The sequence below is a fragment of the Tupaia chinensis genome, unplaced genomic scaffold, assembly GCF_000334495.1.
Source record: "Tupaia chinensis unplaced genomic scaffold, TupChi_1.0 Scaffold000330_1, whole genome shotgun sequence".
Taxonomy (NCBI): domain Eukaryota; kingdom Metazoa; phylum Chordata; class Mammalia; order Scandentia; family Tupaiidae; genus Tupaia; species Tupaia belangeri.
The window spans coordinates 1,415,278-1,427,148 of record NW_006159824.1 but is presented as its reverse complement, the minus strand read 5'-3'; the positions used below and the strand labels follow the sequence as shown (position 1 = coordinate 1,427,148).

General features: G+C 57.4%; 2 protein-coding genes and 1 non-coding gene across 3 annotated transcripts in view; 1 reads left to right on the top strand and 2 right to left on the bottom strand.

Annotated features, from left to right (window-relative positions):
- Positions 1-2,316: 2,316 nt before the first annotated feature.
- Positions 2,317-7,822, top strand: ACADVL (acyl-CoA dehydrogenase very long chain). Its single transcript, XM_006151829.3, has 20 exons — positions 2,317-2,472; positions 2,551-2,626; positions 2,894-2,959; positions 3,044-3,116; positions 3,212-3,276; positions 3,370-3,504; positions 3,958-4,102; positions 4,331-4,460; positions 4,784-4,909; positions 5,215-5,413; positions 5,639-5,743; positions 6,185-6,271; positions 6,353-6,415; positions 6,495-6,596; positions 6,680-6,777; positions 6,867-6,939; positions 7,037-7,109; positions 7,203-7,275; positions 7,357-7,432; positions 7,508-7,822. The coding sequence occupies exons 1-20, from the start codon at positions 2,411-2,413 to the stop codon at positions 7,646-7,648; spliced, it is 1,968 nt and encodes a 655-aa protein (XP_006151891.1). The 5' UTR covers positions 2,317-2,410; the 3' UTR covers positions 7,649-7,822.
- MIR324 (microRNA mir-324) lies at positions 5,816-5,873 on the bottom strand. The gene has a single exon (NR_129483.1). It is a non-coding gene; the product is annotated as a microRNA mir-324 (primary transcript).
- A 620-nt stretch (positions 7,823-8,442) lies between the features above and the next one.
- DVL2 (dishevelled segment polarity protein 2) overlaps positions 8,443-11,871 on the bottom strand; it is a 27,972-nt gene continuing 24,543 nt past the window's right edge. The window contains exons 10-15 of the mRNA XM_006151901.1: positions 10,375-10,442; positions 10,098-10,226; positions 9,854-9,985; positions 9,553-9,732; positions 9,003-9,221; positions 8,443-8,894 (exon numbers count right to left, since the gene is read on the bottom strand). Coding sequence (XP_006151963.1) covers positions 8,443-8,894; positions 9,003-9,221; positions 9,553-9,732; positions 9,854-9,985; positions 10,098-10,226; positions 10,375-10,442 — 1,180 coding nt within the window. The remainder of the gene's footprint in view (positions 8,895-9,002; positions 9,222-9,552; positions 9,733-9,853; positions 9,986-10,097; positions 10,227-10,374; positions 10,443-11,871) is intronic.

The following is an 11,871-nucleotide window of genomic DNA, read 5'->3' as shown; positions in this document are numbered from 1 at the left end:
GGTCTCCCTTCCTGTCTTTTTAAGGAAATAAATACAGAACTTTAAAGTTGAAAAAAAAAAGGACAGAAAGACAAGAAAAAAGAGGAAAACCAAGGCCGAGGGAGCCGTGGAGCCGAGGAGGGAAGGGGAGAGAGGAGGAGAGAGGAAGCAGGGGGAGGGAGGGAGGGAGCTAGGAGCCAGAATGGGGGGGTGCCTTGGCAGAGTTAACTCCTTCCGTGCCGGCAGGAACCCGGATAATGGGAAAGGAGAGAGAAGCAGAGGCAGAGAGGCCCTGAGGCAAACATGGAGACCTGGCCAGCTCCCAGCAGTGACAGCACAGACAATGAGGACAGATTCTGTTTCTTGAAGGAGGAGGCACCCATAGTTGGACTGGGAGCAGCCTAGTTATTTAAGTGCTGGAGGAAGGCCATGGTAGGGGGTAGGGGGTGCAGGAGGGGCTGGTAGGATAGGATCCCTGGGGGCCTGGTTCTCCCTAGGGAGCCACTGGAGGGAACCTGAAAAGTAATTATGTTCTAGTCTCGTTGGTGCCTGAAATTGGGACAGGTGGAAGAAAAGGGACAAGAGGGAGAAGGGGCTACAGGACTGGAGAGAGTGCACCTTCGTGTCCCCAGCCTCAGCTGGGCTTCTGTCAACAGGGCCCCAACATCAGCAAGAGTTTGTTCACCCTCCAGCCCTGCCTGCTCCTCAGGAAGTCAGGCCCCCCACCCCTCCTCCTTACCTGACTCTCTGAGATGGAAGCCTCATAGCAGTCCAGGATGTCTGTCACAGCAACAGAACTGAGTCACCCTCCCCCAGCCCAGGCCTCTCAGCCACCCCTGCCATCCCCTGCAGGATGTCTGGAAAGGGAGGAGCTGCTCCAACCCAGGCCTGTGGGTGCTGAGGGAGGACATCCATCTTGGCGATGACCCCGCATGGGGCTCTAACTGGGACCAAGTCTCTCTGGGCTCCCAACCAGCCCTGAAGCTCAGGAGTTGCCCTCACAGAACCATGCCAGCCCTTCCCACCACTGCCCTTAGAAAACTGGGGCTACTCACCCAGCAAAGCCTGGAAGAGGTCACTGTGCAGCACTGTGAGCAGGGGGGGTGCCCACCGCAAAAGTGGGGGGGCCAGGAGCCAGAGGGCTGACCTAGGAGCTGGTGAGATGCAGGGAAAGGATCGGGACAAGGAGGAAACACAGAGACTATCACGTTCAGTCACCTCATCTTCTCCAGCTGTTGCCCTTTCACCCCAGACCCTACAGAAAGATTCAGAGAGAAGGGTCTTCCAGTAGTCCCAGCCACCCACTTCCTTCCTAGGCCTCCCCTCTGTAGGACCCCTGTTTTTTCACCTCTTGGTCTCTGGGACATCTCTATCTTCTCTCGCTTTAATCTCCCTAATCCGCCAGGATTGTGTTGAGCTGCCTTCTCTCCACCCAGTTCTAGCTGTTAAGGCAGGCAGTGTCTGAACCAACCGGCTCTCCCACCACTGCCACCTTGCCTGCACACCCTGGCCCTCTCTGGAAGCCATACCTAATTTAGCCACAGTTTCTCAGGAAGAGGGTCTCCCCGAAAGGAACTTGGTCCTCTCAAAAAGAGAGCAAGCTGAGCCCAGCTCTCCTCCTGGCCCTAACCTAGTGGGAATTGGAAAAGAGGTAGGAATTGCTGGGGACTTCTGGATCCAGGGCTAAGGAACTGGGGGAGGAGGAGCAATGGCGGGGGCAGGAGGGGATGAGAATTTCTGTAGTGCCTGTCAAGCCTGGGAAGAACCCCTCTGCCCAGAGGTGTAACTTGGATACATGGTCTCTGGAAGGAAGGGGGTGGGGGAGATACTGATTCACAAAGGTCTCAGAGGCCTTAAGACGGAGATACACGGGTTCCTCCTGTTAAACTGTAGGTGTTTGAGAGTTGATCACATCCTCTAGGCCTCGGGAGAACATGCTTGGGATACCAACGGGAGTTCTCCCACCCTGCTTTTCCCCTTTTGTGTTGGTGGATACGAATTTCACGAGGAACCCCAAAGAATCTTTCCATGCCTCCTCTCTGGGACTTCTCTCCACTACCCCTTTTACTCCACCTGGGAAGTCCCTCCTTCAGTCTCCCTTCATCCCTACGGCTGCAGTCGCCTACGTTCCTCCTGCTTCTATCCCCTTCTATTCCATCACGCCTTCTGAAGCTTAGACCCAAGTCCGGGCAGGCAGGATGGAGTTTGGGGGAGACAAGGGACGCTTGGAGATCACGCTAGGTCTGCAGAACGCAAGGCCGGGGGCGCTCGAGAACTACAGCTCCCAGCACGCCCTGGCTACGGAAGCCCCGCCCACCCCGCGCGGTGCGTCGTGGAGGACGAGTCAGAGCGGAGGGTCCCCAGACTCAGGCAGGCGGGACTGGAGAGCTAGGTCAGCGCACCAGGCAGCGGCGGGCGGGGGGGCTCCGAGATGCAGGCGACGCGGATGGCCCCGAGCGTGGGGCGGCAGCTGCTGAGGTTGAGAGGTGGAAGGTCTGTCTATGAGAGTCAGGAGGGGGGAGCAGCACGCTCAGGGACAGGGCTGGGACTGAACCCCCTAACTCCTCACAGCTCGCGGCCCAGCGCGCTCCTGGGACAGCCATGGCTTGGCCCTGCCTGCCGACCTTATGCTAGTGGAGCCGCTCAGGTAAGTGACAGCGGCCTTGAAAGGGGGCCAGGGGGTCCGCCTAGGTTCCCAACTCCCCACCGCCGGCAGGGGTCTCCCTCTTTGTCCATGTCACCTGCCAACCGCCCTGGCGCTGAAAGTAGGGGAAAGGGCAAGTCAGGGTGCCCTGTGTGAAATCAGGGTAATGGTAACCAGTCCGGTCCAACCCCACCCCCGGCTCTGCCCCTGTGCTCTCCTTGACACACCGGAAGCTCCTTCTCTGGACTGGCTAACCGTCTCTTTCTCCAGGCGGTTCTGGAAAAGTCAGATCCCCTCTCCTCCGATGCGTCCACCAAGGCAAAACAGACCAAGGCGGTATGTGGCCGGAGGCCGGGTGAAGCTAGGCTGGGAGCAGACCCGCCCCAGCCAGCTCCCTGAAACCCCCTTTTCCCTGCCTAGGAATCAAAGTCCTTTGCTGCGGGGATGTTCAAAGGCCAGCTCACCACCGACCAAGTGTTCCCGTACCCGTCGGGTAAAGGAAGGGGCAGTCAAGAGGTGGGCGGGGACCAGGTGATTTTCCCGACAGCCCTGCCTGACCGGCCTGTTCCCACCCCACCCCCTCCGCAGTGCTTAACGAGGAGCAGACGCAGTTTCTCAAAGAGCTGGTGGGGCCGGTATCCCGTTTCTTTGAGGTGAAGAATGACAGCCTTGGTCCCCGGTGGGGTGGTCAGAGTTGTGAACTACCTTAAAAGGAGCCTGAATGTGGGACCCTGTGCCTGCTCCAGGAGGTGAATGATCCAGCCAAGAATGACACTCTGGAGGCCGTGGAGGAAACCACTTTGCAGGGCCTCAAGGAGCTGGGAGCCTTTGGTCTGCAGGTGCCCAGTGAGCTGGGCGGTGTGGGCCTCTGCAACACCCAGGTGAGGAGAGCCCCTCATCCTTCCCCATATGCCAGTCTACTCGAGTTTGGCAGTTTTAGCCTCTTCCTCTCCACTGGGCTCAGGGCTTTTCCAGGCATCTGCCCTGGGGGGTGATGGGAAGTTGACTCCCTCTACTGCGTACACCCCCCCCACACACACCCTGAAACATCAGTCTACATGCAGCTCCTTACCAGGCCTCACCCTGGCTCCCATGTCATTGTGAACCTCTTGTTAGGGACTGCCTGACAATAGGGAAATAGGAAGTCTCACTTCTGCCAAGACCTAGGACAGGCATGGGCATTCCCTGCTGTGCCCTTTTCACAGTTAGCCCCACTTCCTGTCTCCATATTCACTGTGGAAGTGGCCCAGGTCAGCCCCTGCCGTTAGCCACTCACCTAAGGACAGGTCCCCTTCAAGCCAGTTACTACCTCAGGTGCCTGTCTCTCCTTCCAGTACGCCCGGTTGGTGGAAATCGTGGGCATGTACGACCTTGCTGTGGGCATCACCCTGGGGGCTCATCAGAGCATTGGTTTCAAAGGCATCCTGCTCTTTGGCACAAAGGCCCAGAAAGAAAAATACCTCCCCAAACTGGCATCTGGTAAGGCAGCCCTAGGACACCCAGGGATTGGGGATGACCTGGCACCAATTAGGCCATTTAGTACTTAGGTCACTGGGCATGGAGGGGTGGGGAGGCATATTCTGGGAGGCGTCAGTGTGCCAGAGAAACATAAGAAACTGGTTATCACAGGCGTTGAGGAACAGGAGAGGGCTGAGGGGACTTGGATAACGGGTTTATCAGAGATGGTAAAGGAGTTCTCTCCAACAGGGGAGACACTGGCTTCTTTCTGCCTAACTGAGCCTGCAAGTGGGTCAGACGCAGCCTCTATCCGAACCTCAGCTGTGCCCAGCCCCTGTGGAAAATATTATACCCTCAATGGAAGCAAGATTTGGATCAGGTACTCTTCCATTTCTACCCTCCTCTTACCCTCTGCCCAACTCCAGGACTCACTACATTTTTATTTTTTTTGGAGAGGTTTTTGCTATAGGGCACATGCGCTCACCAGAAAGAGAGAAACAGAAAGCAAGAAATCACACCCCCCCGGGGGGGGGTATGGCCACATCGCAATCTCTTCTCCTCCATTCTCCTCTTAAGATCTTGGGCACGCACGCACACGCGCCTGGCCCGTGGCATGAGTTTAAGTCACCGGGTCTGGGACTCAAACTGCAGTTGACTACGGGTCCCCCACACCCTAACTGCCTGCCCCTCATTCTCCCACAGTAACGGGGGCCTGGCAGAGATCTTCACAGTCTTTGCCAAGACACCAGTTACAGATGCAGCCACAGGAACAGTGAAGGAGAAGATCACTGCTTTCGTGGTGGAGAGGAGCTTCGGGGGTGTTACCCAGTGAGTGGGCAGGGGAGGGCAGGGCTGTGCCCTAGGTCGGATCACCCTGTGGATGTGTGCAAAAGCCACAGCTGATGGACAGCATGCTCACTCTGAGGCCATGTGTAGTCCTGAAGTTTTGGCTCTAGCCCCAAGCCCAAGCCCTGGAAGCAGAACACTGCCAGGCTTCCCAAGCCCTCAGGGCATGCGGAGAATGTTGCCTGTAGCCCTGGGGAGTTGGCCTTCCTCCCTGGTCCACAAAAAAGGGCAGGTTTCTCCCCAGTAGCATGAACACACTTCTGCTTCCCCACCCTGCCCTGTCACAGTGGGCCCCCTGAGAAGAAGATGGGCATCAAGGCCTCGAACACAGCAGAGGTGTATTTCGATGGAGTACGAGTACCTTCAGAGAACGTGCTGGGCGAGGTGGGGGGCGGCTTCAAGGTCGCCATGCACATCCTCAACAATGGAAGGTTTGGCATGGCTGCAGCCCTTGCAGGCACCATGCGGGGCATCATTGCCAAAGCTGTGAGTACCCTGCCCTGAGTCCTGAGCCAGCCTATGGAGTCACAGTGCCTCCCTTCCCACATGTCCGTTCCCTCACCCGGGCTTCTTGCACCAGAAACCCCTCCCACACAGCAGCTCCAGACCTGCTAGCCAGCTTAGGTGTGCATCTAGGTGAACCAAAGCCCACCCCCAACTCCCTCCTGGGGAGACTGTTTAACCACAGTGGGACAACGTGCCCTCTTCCAGGTTGATCATGCTGCTAATCGTACTCAGTTTGGAGAGAAAATTCACAACTTTGGACTGATCCAGGAGAAGCTGGCGAGGATGACTATGCTGCAGTACGTAACTGAGGTGAGCGCCTCCCACTCCACTCCCACACCTGGGGCCCTGTGGCTTTCTTCCCAGTCGGGTCAGACTACAACTCCCAGCAGCACCTGGGGCAGTGGGTCTCCAGCTTTACACCAATGCCCTAGGGGATGCGGGGAGGCATAGTCAGCTCAGCTTGGGCAGAAGGCAGATGGGGAGAGTGCTGCTGTTCCGCTGAGTGCTTCCCAGAGGTACCGGAAGTCAGTTCTAGCCCACCTCCACACCTTTCAAGAAGCCAAGTGCATGGAGGCCCCAGATGAACTGACTCAGAACCACACGCTTAAGATGTGCCTTGAACGCCAGGGCCAGGGCCAGGGCCAGGGCCAGGACGCTAGTCAGACCTGCTTGTAGAGATCTGGATCACTGGCTCGGGTCTGATGAAGCTCTCTTGACTTCCCTTCTGACATCCCACCTGGGCAACCTCAGTCCATGGCTTACATGGTGAGTGCCAACATGGACCAGGGAGCCACGGACTTCCAGATAGAGGCCGCCATCAGCAAAATCTTTGGTTCGGTGAGTCCTGGGCACGCTGGGAGAGAGTTCAGTTTGGGAGCATGGTTCCAAAACCAATCTCATCTGGTCCTTTGTCCCTAGGAGGCAGCATGGAAGGTGACAGATGAGTGCATCCAAATCATGGGGGGCATGGGCTTCATGAAGGTATGGATGGTCCCCCACGGGGCAGCCTCTGTAGCTGGCACCTCAGCAGGGGGCTCACAATCTGTCCTCCCTATGGCAGGCACCAGGGGGAGAGCGTGTGCTCCGTGACATTCGCATCTTCCGGATCTTTGAGGGGACCAATGACATTCTCCGGTTGTTTGTGGCTCTGCAAGGCTGTATGGTAAGAGGGAGGAGAATGGGGGGTGAGCATGGGCAGGGTGGAGGGGGGGAAAGGTGATCCTAACTTTTGGGCCTTCCCCACAGAACAAAGGAAAGGAACTCTCTGGGCTTGGCAACGCTCTAAAGAATCCTTTTGGGAATGCTGGCCTCCTGCTAGGAGAGGCAGGCAAACAGCTGAGGCGGTAAGCTTAGGGGTCAGGACCCAGGACCCCGGAGAGCAGGGGTGGGGTGGGGGTGGCAACTAACCAGGTCACGCTCCCTCTTCCTCTAGGCGGGCAGGGCTGGGCAGCGGCCTCAGTCTCAGTGGAGTCATCCACCAGGAGTTGAGTCGGAGCGGTGAGCTGGTACGCAATCACAGGCTGGGGGCGGCCTGCACCGGGGCTGACGGTCGGCCTCCTGGCCTCTCGGCCTCTGAGCCCTGCCTGCCTTCCCACTCTCCAGGCAGTGCAGGCTCTGGAGCAGTTTGCCACTGTGGTGGAGGCCAAACTGATCAAACACAAGAAAGGGATTGTCAGTGAGTGAGCTCTGCCCCATCCCCCGCCCCCTCTCCTCTCCGGCAGACTAACGCCCCTACCCACCCCACTCACCCCATCTCCTCACCTGGCAGATGAGCAGTTTCTGCTGCAGCGCCTGGCAGACGGAGCCATTGACCTCTACGCCATGGTGGTGGTTCTCTCCAGGTGAGGAGGCAGCGGGGAGGCCTGAGTCGGAGGGGGCCTGGCCAGGGTCATGGCCCAGATTTAACTTCTGCTTCCTGCCAGGGCCTCAAGATCCCTGAGTGAGGGCCACCCCACGGCCCAGTTTGAGAAAATGCTCTGTGACAGCTGGTGTATCGAGGTGAGACTCAGAACTACCAAGTGCCAGTGCGGGGCTAGAGGCACAGGCCCGACCCCTTCTCTCCTCTCCCCACAGGCTGCAGCCCGCATCCGAGAGAACATGACCGCTCTGCAGTCAGACCCACATCAGCAGGAGCTCTTCCGGAACTTCAAAAGTATCTCCCAGGCCTTGGTGGAGCGGGGTGGCGTGGTCACCAACAACCCTCTTGGCTTCTGAAGACTCCCAACTAGGGCCTGGTCCTGTGATGTGCCTTCTCTCCAGCCAAAGCCACAGCCACTTTCCTGGGGTCTCTGGTGTGCCCTGAAGGGGACCTGATATTCCCAGAACCGTGCCTGCTCTAAGGAGCACTGACTGCCTCACAATGAATAAAATTCTAACAAGTCGCACTTTGCTACTGCATCTCAGCTCTTCCCCTCGGCTGCCTGCCTCCCTCCCAAAGAAAGGAGCCAGAGGCTGGGGAGTTTGCCTCTATTGCTTTATTTGGTGTTTTATACAAGTGACTAAAATAAATAGAGTAACAAAGGCAGCTACATGGCCCCCAAGTACCCCAGCTTCCTTGGACTGTGGTCTAGGGTGCCCAGGCCCTTTCCTCCTCCCAGGGTACCTCTGACCACCCCGACCCGCCGAGGGCAGAGCTGACTGGGCAACTGGCGGAGGGGTCACATTCTGGGGTAAGAGGAAGGAGCCCAGGAGCTGGGGATTCTTCATATAAAAGAGGAAACATCTATTAAAAAAATAGTCCCAAAAATGTAAGAAAATCTATTTTAACCCCCACAAAGGTTTATAAAAAAAGAAAGGATAAAGCTAAAAATAACCAAAGGTCCCCTGTCTGCCCACGAGGGAAGGGGGAGGACCCAGGCACTGCTGGTGAGCGTCACAGTGGCAGCCACCTCACTGCAGGCAGGCAGCAGCCCTGGCACCAAGTACAGCCCTAACCAGACACAGTCGGAACAGGAGTGCCTAGCCGAGGCTGGACAGGCCCAGACCTCGCAGCCCACAGTGGGCGCGCTCTACCTAACATCTTTTTTTAAGAACTCACTGGGGTGGCCCATGGCCATGTGGAAGCTTTGGCGGCTGGCCGTCAGTTCTGGGGGCACAGAGCCCAGGTCTCTGACTGGAGGGGCGCCCGGGGGCTGTACCGCTGGAGGGACAGGGGGTGGGGGCGGGGGCATCATGACCACCATCATTGGGTTATAGGGGAGGGCCATGCCAGGGGGTGGCCCGTACGGATGGAGCCCTGGGTGGGCTCGGAGATTTGGAGCACCCCCCGTTGAGCCCCTGGACGGGGGAGGGCCTCCATCGCCAGTCCCGCCAGGCTCCCCACCCCGTCGAACGCTGCCCCCACGGCTGGAGGGCTCCGACTCACTGCCACTGCCAGACTTGGACTCGGGGGCCCGCTCCTCAGGCCTCCCTGGGCGCCCGGCGCCCCCATCACTGCGTGTCGACCCACTGCTCCGGCTCCCTGTGGGTGGGAAGGTGGGTTGGTGCAAGCAAGTCCTAGCTCGGGTGCTTCAGCTTCCCAGCCTGCGCTCCGACCTCGGGGGCCTCGGGGGCGGATGTGGGGACTTACCCTCACTGTGCTGGCTGCTCGCGCTGCCCCCACCATAGGTGTAGGATGAAAGCTCGTGGTAGGGCGGAGGCTGTGGGCTGTAGGGGTGTGGGGCTGGGTACTGGTAGGAGAAAGTGGGTAGCAGCGGCCAGGGAGTGGCCCCAGGCAGAGGAGCCAAGGTGTCCTGGTCCGAAGCCCCGCTGGAGCCATCGTTGTCATTCAGAGACAGGTTGACCAGGTCTGAAAGCAAGGGACAAGCCTGAGTCTCTGCTCCAAGGGGCCAGAAGCTCAGGAACCATCTTCCCAGAACCACCCAGGGGTGTTCAAACAATTCCCTATCAACCTCTGATAACGGAATCCTCACCTACTATTGCCATTGAGAAAGGGGTGCAGCCAGGGCCACCACGCCCAGGAAAGGGTTCCAGAAGAGGTGCACCAGCACCCCAACTCCCCAGCCAGCACCAGCACCCAGTGTGGGACACGGCCTGCTCAGGCCTTCACAGCACCCTGGCTCTGGTCAGGGCTGCAGAGGTGGGACCAGGCTCTCCCAGGGCTGGGCAGGGGGACTCACAGCTCTCACAGCCCCCACTGAGGTCTCCGAAGACATAATAGCACTGCTCAGAGAAGGTGATCTTGTTCACGGTGTGCCGGATCAGGCCCGCCTTGAGCAGCCCGCTGGCGTACTTGCGGGCCTCCCGCCGCTCAGGAAAGCCCTCCACGTGATGGTAGAGCCAGTCAACCACGTCGGAACCTGGGAACCCCCACACCAGAAAGGCATGAGGTTCTGCAGCCCATCGCTCACCCCACCTGTGCATTCCCCGCCTTGGCCTCTTCCCTCTCGCCTTCCACACCAAGTCAGGGCCCAGGCGTACCCAGAAAAGCATTAGGGATGGTGATCTTGAGCCACATGCGGTCCCGGACTTCCAGCCCAGACTCTGGAGCTGCCATGGCCTTGGTCACAGATGCCATATCCGTGTGGATGGAGAGACCCCGGCCCTCACAGCCTAGTAGAGGAGACAGCGGGGAACCAGGGGCCAGTCGCTCCCACAGGGACAGTGAGTCAGACCACCACCAGACAGCCTTCGGGGTAGAGGGGCGAGGTGGGCTGGGGCTCACCATCGGGCAGCGAGGACCCAGACGTGATGGTGCTCATGGACGAGGAGCCTGGATATGCTGGGAAGGTGCCGGTCAGTGCGGCGGAGTGCGACACCCAGGCAGCAGGGTCAATTGGCTGGATGGGCTCATCTGGGACAAAGAACGGCACCAAGACCATCCCTCGGCCATCTCAATAAGCCAGCCACGTCCTTCCACCCCTGCTTGGACCCTCCTCCGCCACTCCCCACAGCCCAGAGGCCCAGCCCAGCCCTAGCCCCCCTCCCCAAGCATCACTCACTGCGGGGGAGGGTGAAATAGGCCTGGGGAGAGGGGTCCCAACACTTGGCCACAGTCAGCACGATGGGGCTGTGGACGAGATAAGGCCAGTCAAGGGGGATGGGGGAAGAGCTGTGGGAGGGCACGGGCCTGGAATGAGAACAGGTGAAGGGACACAGAGAGAGAAGTAAAGGGCACAGACACGGCTGGGCCACAGCAGGTGAGAGTGGACGGCTCCCTGGTATGGGTGACACGCCAGTGTGGACAACCCTTACACACACATTACTGAGGAAGCAAGAGCACACGCTCTGCTACTCCCTGCACGGAAGTTTGAAATGCAAAACCACGTGGTTCAAGCATATGTGCAGGGGCAGCGAGACCATCCTGTGACAAAAAGACCTTGTTTTTTCTTAAGAGGTTTTGGCCCTAGGACGTATGTACTTGCCGGAGAGACAGACAGAGACAGAGATAGTGAGAGGGAAAATGAGAAATCACCCTCTAGGGGGAAGGCCACACCGCAATCTCTTCTCCATTCTCCTCCTGGGATCTTGGGCACACACACACCAATGCCCGGTGTGATTTTCAAGCCACCGGGTCCAGGACTCGAACCAGTCAGCCAAGTGGGAGTCTAGCAACATAACCACTACACTCTCTGCAGCCCCCCATGCAAAGATTGTCTTCTTTGACAACTGGGAGTGTGGGGAACTTTCTGGTGTACGAGAGGGTTCCATTTCATCACCTAGATGGTGGTGACATGGGTTTGTACTTCAGAACCATTTTACATTTCACATTTTTGTTTCATACTTCAGCTATTGTGGCCTTTTAAAATATATATATTTAATTCCATTTGTTATTACCATTTTTAAATTTTGACCAGGGAGAGAGAAAAAGGGAAAAGAGAGAAAGTGAGAAAGCAAGCCTCCAAGTCCGGGACTCGAACCGTGGTTGACCATGTGGGAATCCAGCGCTCTTAACCACCATGCCACCTGCCAGCCCCACCCATCTTTTTTTTAAATTAGGGCTCTTATCATAGGGTGCGTGCACTCACCAGAGAGAGACGAGATACAAAGAAAGAGAAAGTGAGAAATAACTACCCAGCAAGGATGTCCATGCCGCAATCCCTTTTCCTCCATTCTCCTTTCAGGATTTTGGGCACACATGCGTATGTGCCTTGCATGATTTTCAAACTACCAGGTTTGGGACTTGAACTACTATTGGCCATTTAAGAGTCCAGCGCCTTAGCCACTAGGCTACCAGCTGGTCCCTCTGTCGCACTACTTTTTAAAAATGGCAAAGCAGAAGGAAAAAAAAAAAAAAAAAAGGCAAAGCAGGGGCCAGCAGGTGCCATGGTGGTTAAGGCACTGAACTCCCACATGGCCAACCAGGTTTCAAATCCTAGACCTGGCAGCTTGCTTCCTCCCTCTCCATCCTTTTCCCTCTCTCTTCCTCTCTCTCTCTCTCTCTGGTCAAATTGAATAATAAAAATAAATAAAATTAAATAAATAATTCTTTTAAGAAA

Bases quoted from the DNA above. Each gene is read 5' to 3' on its own strand.
- ACADVL (XM_006151829.3), top strand. From the start codon at position 2,411: ATGCAGGCGACGCGGATGGCCCCGAGCGTGGGGCGGCAGCTGCTGAGG. The intron at 4,910-5,214 runs GTGAGTGGGCAG...GCCCTGTCACAG, and splicing joins AGCTTCGGGGGTGTTACCCA to TGGGCCCCCTGAGAAGAAGA. The intron at 6,416-6,494 runs GTATGGATGGTC...TCCCTATGGCAG, and splicing joins GGGGCATGGGCTTCATGAAG to GCACCAGGGGGAGAGCGTGT.